The sequence below is a fragment of the Sinocyclocheilus anshuiensis genome, unplaced genomic scaffold (assembly GCF_001515605.1).
Source record: "Sinocyclocheilus anshuiensis isolate Anshui unplaced genomic scaffold, SAMN03320099.WGS_v1.1 scaffold735, whole genome shotgun sequence".
NCBI lineage: Eukaryota > Metazoa > Chordata > Actinopteri > Cypriniformes > Cyprinidae > Sinocyclocheilus > Sinocyclocheilus anshuiensis.
This window is the reverse complement of record NW_015548245.1, coordinates 1,935,798-1,946,945: the sequence shown is the minus strand read 5'-3', so window position 1 is coordinate 1,946,945 and position 11,148 is coordinate 1,935,798. Positions and strand designations below refer to the sequence as shown.

At 37.0% G+C, this 11,148-nt stretch overlaps 1 protein-coding gene across 1 annotated transcript in view; it reads left to right on the top strand.

Moving 5' to 3' along the window:
• The window catches only part of LOC107655181 (rab GTPase-activating protein 1-like), an 80,866-nt gene that overhangs the window by 60,238 nt on the left and 9,480 nt on the right, over nt 1-11,148 (top strand). The window contains exons 9-10 of the mRNA XM_016442603.1: nt 578-619; nt 7,539-7,667. Coding sequence (XP_016298089.1) covers nt 578-619; nt 7,539-7,667 — 171 coding nt within the window. The remainder of the gene's footprint in view (nt 1-577; nt 620-7,538; nt 7,668-11,148) is intronic.

Below are 11,148 nucleotides of genomic sequence, written 5' to 3'. Positions count from 1 at the left end.
CCCCTAGCGCCATCTAGAGTCTGTCGGGGGAAAGATAGCCTCTGCCTTCTGTTATTAATAGAGAAGGCGGGATATTTTTAGCTCAGTGTTGCCATGTGAACGGGTTGTCTAAGCAATGCTAGAGAGGGTGTTTCCATGCGGAGCTGACTTCAGCATTGCTTCTCCGCTTGCTACTGCGATGTCACCTGCTCCCCTCAGACACACATACACATGCACATACACATACACATACACACAGCACCTCCATCCTTCACATCCACCTGCCTGTCAGTCCACCTGAGTATGTGCGAGCGAAATTGTTTACCTCTTCCTTCAGCTCCTGTCACTCCCACACATTTAAGCTCTTTGTATGATTCAAGCTATTTTAGGAGATGCAAATGTGCTCGACATCACGCTTCCCATTGCTAGTAGAGTGCAAAGACAGCATTACAGCTCCTACGAACCATTTAAATGAAATTGTATCATCTTTATTACAATAAAACACCTTTGTATGTGGCCCGTTTTGTACTTCCAGGCAGTTTGATGTTCAAAGAAAGGATTGTGTGTATGTAATTTTTTTTTTCCATTGTCTTCACAGGGGTTGAACATCATCTTCAATGTGGCGCTGGCTCTTCTGAAGGTACTGCACCTCATCATGATACATTTCCAATAGTTCAGAAAAATCTGTGAAATTCACAATTGTGGTTTACAGGATGGAAAAGTTAGGGGAAATTAATTTTTGATAATTTGAATTATCTTTCTATTTTTATATGTTCAGTTTTTATTTTAATTTTAGTTAATTTTTCATTTTTATTTTAATTTAAATGTAATAATTTAGTTGTCATATCATAATTATTAGGGTTTTTTTTTTGCTTTATTTTTATTCCAGTTTTAGTCACTTTAGTACTTCAGCTTAAACTTATTTCAGTTAGTTCCCAAAGCACCATTTCTTATTTTCATTTACGTTTTTCATCTAAAATAATATTTTATTTTATTTCAGCTTTGTTTTAATACAATTGAAAACAATTCTCAGTAGTTTTAATTGTATTTACATTTTTATTTATTCATTGTATTTTAAGTCCTTATCCGTATCATAAAAAGTAACGGAATTTCATATGTTAAAATGTGGGAATTCTGTTGCATGATTTAAGGTTTTTAGTATATCAGCTCCATAGGTTAAAAAAAAGGAAAATATTGAGTTTGTCTCCCTCTGCTGGTCAGAAGAAATATTGCCTTGCCTTATTTTTTCATCCAAATCTTTGCGTGCTGTTCAGAGCTTTCTGGTTTCATAGGTTTTGCTATGAGCAATATTAAACAAGAAACTGAAACAATTTTATATATATATATATATATATATATATAAACAGGGCTGGGGAGTAACGAAATACATGTTAACGGCGTTACGTATTTAAAATACAAAATATGAGTAACTGTATTTCGTTATAATTACATTTTAAATAGGTGGTAATCAAATTACAGTTATCTGAAAAGTAGCCTATTTTAGATTAGGCTACCAAAGTGATTACTTTGAATTTTAATATCATTTCTTCATTTAATATTTAAGTAAACAGTTTGGGGATTTCAACCAATAAGGCAACTGATTCTCTGTTGAAAAAAAAAACTGCATGCAGCAACTGAATGACACCGAATTCTCCTAGAATTCACACTTTGCATTCAGTTAACAGATCCATACGAATCATGCATGAAATAAAAGTTTATAAAGTCAAACGATAGCTTTGTGTGATTTACAGATGAACTTGCAAGTCTTTATTCATTCGAAGTGTTCAAGAATAGATTATCTTTGGTGCGGTAATGCGAGTTCATGATCCGATTCGTGAACAGATGATTCTTTTGAGTCAATCTTTTAAATTAATAATTTATTTTGTTTAACGAAACCAGTGTGAATGGTTCACAAACTGGATAGATCTGAGGTGTGTTTCCCAAAAGCATCGTTAGCGAACTGTGGTTGTTAAATTACATTGAACTATAATGACATTACTTGCGACCGTATTTGCTTTGGGAAACGAGCCCTGTCAATTTTGACTCGGTGATTCTTTTGTGCCGATCGCTTCTCCATAGAGAGGATTATAAGTGAAGTAATAACTTAAAGTTTGGTCCATTCATTAAACAAATCTATTGTATAACTTGGAGAACTTTGCCAGTTATTTTGGCTACTTTTATGATATGTTTGGTGTCGTTTTGAAGCTTGGAATGCAGCATGAAACAGCACGGAATCCCATTCATTGTATTCAAATTGAATTTATAGGCTATTGATAGATTTAAATGACATAACTTTTTTTTGTTGTTGTTCATAGAAATGCTGTGGAAAACTGATGTTGTTAAAAATAAAATGCAAAGAAAACACAAATCTTATGACTGATAGATGTCACTTTTTTATTTAGAGTTGGAAAACATAAAAACAAGGCATAAATTTAATATGTTCCTTTGTGTTACATTGCTTAAGTATTTCAAAGTATTCTAAAGTATTTAGATTACGTTACTAAACCTGAGTAAACTAACGAAATACATTACTGATTACTTTTTAAAGCATGCATTTTGTAATCTGTAGTGAAATACATTTTAAAAGTAACCTTCCCAGCCCTGTATATATATATATATATATATATATATATATATATATATATATATATATATATATATATATATATATATATATATATATATATATATATATATATATATATATATATATATATATATATATATATATATATATATATATATATATATATATATATATATATATGTGTGTGTGTGTGTGTATATGACATTTCATATTTGAAATTTCATTTAAAAAATTTAAAAAATAAATAAAATGCTGGATATCATTTCATAATAATACAAATAACTACACATAGAGACATTGGATAGGAAATGCTGCGTAAACAGGAAATAACCACAATTTATCATTTTTCTTGCATGCTTTTCTAACCACAAATGGCATCTTTCTTTTCATAAGATGCATTGGCTCGTTAACACAACATAATAAGGAAGTTGATCTGAGCCGTATGGCTGCTGTCGGAGTGATATATGCATGCATTTGGGTTTGTTGTTGTGGTGTTATTGATCATCAGTGACACGATGGATGACACAGTATGCAGCTGTGGGTCATTAGCCCAGTAATGCCACTGTAGCTGTATTGATACAGCTCTATTCGTGGCACATCAGGACTATAGTACAGGGGTTTTTAGAGATTTGCAAGCAAAGCACAAAAGTGATCACAAAAATGCTTTTTTTATATACTTTTTGGAATAAAATCCACCTATAAACACTAAATATTTTCATAGTTTCTAATTGTGGTTTTGAATATATTCAGCTTCCATTACGATTCAAAGGGCAATTTGTCATTATCGGCTGGCCAGTTCTGTCTGCTGCAAAGCTTTCCAACAGTGTTCTCAGCACAAATACATTAGCTTCATCCACAAAGCCACACCTTTGTGTAAGCTGCAATGGCAGAATGACAAATGGAGCTATAGCTAGAGCGGACTGCGCTGCCCTGAATGTGTCTGTGCTAACCTATGGAGGAGATACGGATATGTCCGCTGATTTAATGTGGAGAATTAGACTCCACTTCCCTGTTCTGTAATTACAGCAGATGTGAGAACCAGAATAATGTTCTCTGGTTTCTTTTTAAAGCTTTGCAAACTCCAGGTGTTTATTGAAGAGGAACTATTAAGGTTTTTGTAAAGAAACCTCAGACCTCAGGGTACTAGATTTACACAAGCCTGATGATATAATTTGTCATGTTGAAGACAAACAATGTGTTTTACGTAATTAGTTATGACAAATGTCCTCTCATGTCATTATTTATATTGTCTCAAAACAATGTGTATTGTGAAAAGCGCTATACAAATACATGTGACTTGACACCTTAGGTGTGTTTAAACACCAAATGTGTGGTGGATTTTTTTATATTCATTAAAATTTTTGTTCCCAGCTTCGTTCCTTTTGTTCCATATATATATATATATATATATATATATTAGTGCTGTCAAATGATCAATCTCATCCAAAATAAAAGTTTGTGTACATAATATATGTGTGTGTATTGTGTATATTTATTATGTATATATAAATGCACACACATACTGTATATATTTTGAAAATATTTACATGTATATATTTATATTCATATAATTTATGTCATATATAAATATATTTAATATATAAACAAATATAAAAACAAGTGGTTGGAGGAGAACTCTGAACCCCAATACAGTATTTTTTCTGTCGCATAGCCTCCTGCCTTACATAAGTATCTAAACGTAAAAGAAATACTAACTTGATAAAACATCTGATATTATCTTCTAATATTCGTATCTAATTGGGCTCAACTGATGATTTTTTTTTAATAGAAAAATTCTCAGAAGCCACTGGCCTTTGGCTCTGAGGACCCAATATCATGTTTGATGACTATTTAGACTCTTTGAGGTTTTTTTCTTCTTCTTCTTCATTTATAAAGTATTACTGGTGCCCAGATGGAAATGTATATATATTTTTTAAGTATGTATATACACCATTCTGTGAAAAAATATTATTATATGAAAAAAATAATATAAATTATAACCAAAAAACTAAATATTAACTCATTTAGTAAATTAAATTATTTTTGTCATAATGCATCTGAATGTTATTTTGTAAGTAACATTTTTCTCAGTTGCGATTCTGATTATATTTTTATTACTATAATCCAGTTATAATCCATTGTTTTTTGTATTTTCCTCACTGATTAAATTGTAATGCTTGTGAAAGAAGGAAATATTATTGTTAGTGTATTCTGCTATTTTCCCACCATGTTTAAATTGAAACAGAAGAAACCAGTGAAAGCAGGTGGACAGAAGTTGATGTGAATGTGCGTGTGAGGAAGCAAGAGATGTACATTAATAGAGAGAGAGAGAGAGGAGCTAGAGGGGGTTGCACTGCCTCGCTTCTATTGGCTAACCATTACGACATTCTCCTTGAAGGCTCCCAAACCCCCTCCTCCTCCTCCTCTCTCTCTGCCGCTCCACACCCCTCCATCTCGCGCTCTGTTTCTCCACATGTCCCCCTGTCTGTTCCCTTAGCGAGCATCCAGCAGCAATTAGCATTTAGCATGAGTTGCATTGGAGCCTCAGCCATGTCCACTGTCCATTCGTCCACGGTCTCCTGTTCCCTCGCAATGCCCCTCCTATCTTCCTCTCCTCCTCCCTTTCTGCCACTCTGCCACTAGCATCGACAGCATCTCTGTGAGCATCTCTCCCTCCCCGTCTTCCTCTTACGCGCTCATCGACTTTCCCTGCTGTTGGAAAGCGAAGCACAGAAGCCACTGGAGCTGGAGTAACGAAGGCCGGAGGACGAGAAGACGACAGCCTCCACCCAGTCTCACATCTCACCTCCTTCATCCCACACTTGGACGTTCTGGCACCTTTTGGATACTTCTGGACCTCGACAGGATGGCGGAGCTGGCAGACTCTCGACTGAACAAGAACAAGGACTTAGCTTGACTCCGACTCTACAGACTCCTTGACGGAGAGCAGAATCTACCTGACGACAACTCAACTTCGTCTTGTTTCCACCTTGATCCGAGACCCTTTGAAGACGAGCAAAACACAGAAGACGTGCTGCCCGTTGTCTGTCTCGACAGCACCACGCGACTTTCCTCCTGCCTGTTGCCAGGCAACAAATTGCAAATTTGGGATTTCGGGAGGAGCCGGCCAATGATAAACCAGGATGGAAGCGTATTTCCTCGTTGAAGTATGTCAAACCACTTTCGGTTTGCTTTGGTTCTGGCATCTTTTAAACTAGGCGTGGTCTCCGATATTGTTTACATTGCAGACCCAAAATGGATCAATGCAAGTGTGAATCTGCTCTCTGGTTTTTGATGCCACATACTCAGGCTTGTCGATTCATGATCGAATGACACCGTCACATTTGCCGAGGCTGCTTTAGCGCTACCGAATCAACCACCTGGACTAACTTTTCCAAGATTGGACACCGTCTTGGGACATCAACGTGGCTGACTCCAAGTCAGCCCCAGAGCCTCCATGGGAGGACGATGCTGGGGATTCTGAAGGAGCCCAAGAGGCTCTTTCACCTTTGACCGCAGAGAGAGACTTGCCTTCACCGCCTCTGTGGGCTCAGATACCACCTGCTGTGCGGAGGCTGGAGGAAGGGGGTGCTGGAGAGGACAAGGGTGGGCTGGTCAATGACTGTACCGATAGAGTCATGGGGCTGCTGGGCATGGGTCATCGCCTGTTTGTGCCCCGACTGCTGGCGGTGAGGGGCAGCTGCTGCAAAAATAGGCCTTCTTCATGTCTGTTTATGTTTTGTGTGTTTATATGTGGCTCTTGTGTGGCCTTTGTATGTGTTTATGTAGGAAACGTGTAGCTGGCTTTTATTTGTCATTCTGTTGAAGGCAATTTTGTTTCACAATGTCTTTTTAATATAAAGAGAAATTTTTATTTATTTATTTTATTAATAATGCTTTGATGCCTTAAGTTGTATATAAACACTTTTTTTTTTTAAATGTTCTATTTTTTTTTATATGTTTTCAATTATCAATTTATTTGTTTGTTTGTATATTTATTATATTTTATTGATAATGCTTTTGATGCCTTACGTTCACTTGCAGCATACAGCATAGGTTCTGTTTATTTTTAAATGGTTTTATTTGTTTGTTTGTTTGTTTGTTTGTTTAATAATGCTTTGATGCCCTAATTCACTTGCAGCATACAAGCTATTTTTTATTTTTAATGTTTTATTTATTTGTTCATTCATTCTATCATGCAATGCTTTAATATATTAAGTTTACTTGCAGCATATAAACTATTCTTTTTATTTTTAATGTACTTTTGTTTGTTTGTTTATTTTTTTATTTTTTTATTTAATGCCTTAAGTTAAATTGCAGCATATAAACTATTCTTTTTTTAATGTGCTTGTTTGTATGTATGTATGTATTTAATGCCTTAAGTGCACTTTCAGCATACAAACTAGTTTTATTATATAAATGTTATTATATATTTAATTAATTAAAAATGCTTTGATGCCTTAGGTTTACATGTAGCATACATGTTAATTTTTTTTGTAAATTTTTAAAAATGTATACATTTTTATTTTATTTATTTATTGTCTTAAGTTCAATTGCAGCAAACAATCTATTATTTATTTTTTTTTTATGTATATTTATTTTATTTTATTTTTTTGTTAGCAAAGTGCAGATTAACATTTGGTTTAATATTGGTTATTTTGGCCATAAAATGAAAGTAATTACTAGATTTTCGCTATCGGCCAGACTTTCAGTATTGGTAGAAATTATGTTGTACTGTGCAAATCTTACTCTTACTCTTGTTGTCATTCGATAGATGGATTTAAATATCTGATTTATGCTCAAACAATATAGCATCTGTAAAATGTTATGTGGCTTTGTCAGGTTCACAAAAGGCCAATGCAAACATAAGTGAGGAAAATAATCACCTAGCAAAGTTCCTCTTCAGGTATTTTATCAGGTTAATTTTACTGAAATGACACTAAACCAATTCTGTTTTTCTGTCTGCATGCAGACCTCCAAGGAAGACTTGCTTCAAGCTGACTTTGAGGGTACGCTGAAATTTTTCCGGGTCCAGCTCCCAAAACGCTACAGGGCGGCAGAGAACGCTCGGCGCCTGATGGAGCAAGCTTGCAATATCAAGGTAAGAAACAACTCCAAACATCTTTCAAAGCACTATCAAACACTGGGCATTTATTAATATATTTAATATATTTCATTTTGTTTTGCCCTTATTTTTCTATCAATTTAGTGCCAGTTACATGAATTCTGTTGATTTGAAAACCCCAACCATAAATATTATATTTAATTTGAATATTTTAATAATTGATCTACTTTTTTGTTTGTGCTTTGAAAATGAATGAGTTTTTAAATTGCTTTGCTTAAGGTGATGAGGTGTGCTTTTAGTTGTCTGATCAGTTGGATTTATGCATGGCGGATGATGAAATGGGTGGAAACCTATGGACTTATGTTGAAGGAGTTAATGATGTAATCCCAGGTCACTTTTGCATTGTTTGAGAAATGTGAGGCACTACACCACAAAGCTAGCATGCAGTTATTCAGAGAATGCAGAGACCTTGTCTGCGTTTCAAGGCTCTATTGAGACAAGGTGGAGTTAAGACTCAAGGATAAATACCTACAATTCTCTGCCTCAAACCCATTCCACATGACTTCTATAGGCTCTGACCTATTTTCCGCTGGGGTTATTGCTTCTTCCATACATTCATGCTTTAAAGAGTTTATTTTTGTTGGGGGGCAGGGGTTTTATTTATTTATTTGTGTGATGTTGAGTGTGCATGTTCAGGAAGGAAGGAGGAGAAAAGATCAAGATAATACTGTGTTCATCTCCTCCCTCCTACTTCTCTTTCTCCTTCTTTTTGTAAAGCAGTCTTGCTGTCACTAACAGCAGGATTTCCTGTGCCCCAGTCGCTCACTGCTGTGCTTCAGTAATGCAGTAATTGTATAATGCACTGGTTAACTAGGGATGACTGTTTGTTTGTACGCTACAATTAATTCCGACATTGAGAATGTTTTGTCCAAACAGTGTTGCTAAAGGGATAATTTCTTGGATATGGCTAGTATCCATGTATGTACTTTTACATAGAAGTAGAAAAGAAAAATTAGAGAGGGTGAATCACTCTGTGGGGAAACCAGCACCTGAGTGAGGTGATGTAACAGGTGCATTTATCAACAAATCAGCAAAAAGAGAGCAGCTTCATTTTACGCTAGTATCATGTGTCTGTAGGATCATTATCCTTTGTTTTTCCTTTGTATGGCACTTTCAACTCCAAGTCCACACCCACCTCCATGCACCCTTGATCCACGTCTCTTCCACGCCCTAACGGGAAGGATAGGTTTATACCTGCAGCATTTACGCCACAGACTTCATTTGGACTACTTGCGATTTGCTCAGGTCTGTTGTTATTGTTCCTTTGGAGAGAAGACCATAAGCACAAGCCGTCTGATCCTTCTGATTTTGCAACTGGATTTTCTCTACATCTTGCCAAGTGGTGTTTTGCCCATGTAAATGAGTTCTGCACCGTCATTGCTGCCAGCATCTGTGTTGACCACGCCTCATTGGCGCCCGTGTGCGTATGTGTACCACACTTTCCTCTTTATCTTATGCAAACAAAAGTGAAAGACAGACAGGAGAGCAGATCAATGAGATGTTTCATCCAAAATCAACGCTGGAATGGGCAAATAAAGACATTTAGACTGCCATTCAACCTCAAAACTGTTATTTTTATCCTCACCGTCTCCGATCTTGTTAGTTCCTAGAAGATTCTGCCACTGGGATGTCAAGTGGATGTGTTTTATGAGACGGCTATGAGGCAGGAGACTGTGTAGCAAGGACAGGAAGCCTTGTTGCCGTATCTCCATATCAGACCTGGACACCAGACACCACACACACACACACACACACACAGACCATGAAGCTGTGCACAGATTGCTTCTGCCACCCGTGATCCCGTCCGTTTCTAATCACATGTGCAAGAAGAGGAAATGCAAAGCGGTCGTTACTCTTTGAAATGGTGTGAATTTAAAGAGGATCAAGTCGCTGGGTAATAAGCTTACAGGGTGATGGAATTCACAGGCACCTGCTTGCGTCGAAAGCACAAGCTGTACGAACTTCCCCCTCGGCAGATTACGAGCTGAATTCCAGATTTCACATCCTCTTGATATTGAAAGAGGACTTAATCGAAAGGAGACATGCTTTGAGAGTGGAAACAGCTTAGAGGAATCAGCCTTGGAGAACTCCGACCACATTCCATCTCGAGTCCTCAACTTGTAGATGTTTGCGTTTGGATACTTATTAAACCAGGAACAAACCCACTTTATTTCTCTTGGGAGGAAAAACGAGGCCTGATGAGAAGATAAAGAGAGAACCACCAGGGGAGTTTGAAGACCCCATTGTGGTTTGTCTGACAAACCAAAATTTCCCCTGCCTCTTCAACCTTTTCCGCTTGTCTGGCTCTTCATATTTCCAGTGGTAACTACCACTATCCTTGCGACTGTAACGATAAGAGTCATCACTGCACAACTCCGACGATTTTGCAGTTTCGAGTCGGCAGACAAGCACAGAGATTCTTCTCTTTGGAGGAATTGAGCAGGATACACGATCCTTGGAAGACAAAACCAGGTGTTTGTGTGAGAGAGAGAGGGTGTTCCTCTATGGTCCACCCCCATGTGTTTGGGTGTTTATTTCCCGCCTCAAGGGGCCAGCTCTCATCCGTAAAGAAACTTGTCAGCTGGTCTCGGCAGACTTCTCAGCTCTCTCCTCCTCATTTCCTCCTCCCTCCCTCCCTTGTTTCGCGAAGCTCACCTGTCTCGCTCAGTGCTCCTCGCAGAAACTTTGCCAAGATGATGCAGGAAGTGTCGATAACGGTGGCTTACAACGCTCATGTTATCAATCAGATCAACGAGGAAGATTTCTTCACCAGTCTGGTGGCTGACTCCAAACCCAAACCGGTGGTAAGTCTCACTCAAACGGCTGTTTTTACTTTCAGGAATTGACAAGAACATCATCTAGTCTTGTTGTACAAGCCTTTTTCCTCTGAGTTTGTTCGTTTGATACTGTCTAACGCTTTCCACTCTGTGAGAAATGTCCTGTAATGAAATTACAATTTTCCCCATTATGTCTTTATTCCAAGGAATGCCAACTTAGAGCTGAAAATACTATGTGTGTGTGCTGGTAAGATGATGAACATGGTGTAGCAAGTGATTGGTTGTCAACCTAATGCAATTTTGTGACTCTCTTTTCCCCTCAAATAGATGTTTTGAATACTCACATGAGCCTAGTGACCTTAATATTCAAACATTGTCCAGTCTCTGGCAATCGCACTGGTTTAACAAATTCGATTAATCAAAATTAAGCTTTGCTGTTTTTACTTTGTAACTTGGTGTAAATAAGTTCTGTGGCAATGTTTTAGCTGTAAAAGATGGTAGGAAATCACTCATTCTGGTATTGAGAAGTGTTTCAGTTTGTGTATATTCAGGTTTGTAGGAAACGTGTGTTAATGTCAACGTGAATGGAAAATGAAGATCAGCTACTCATTCGTACCTGTGTAGGTGTTTTGAGTATATACAAAAACGTCATTTACACCAACCACGTTTGTTGAGGTGAA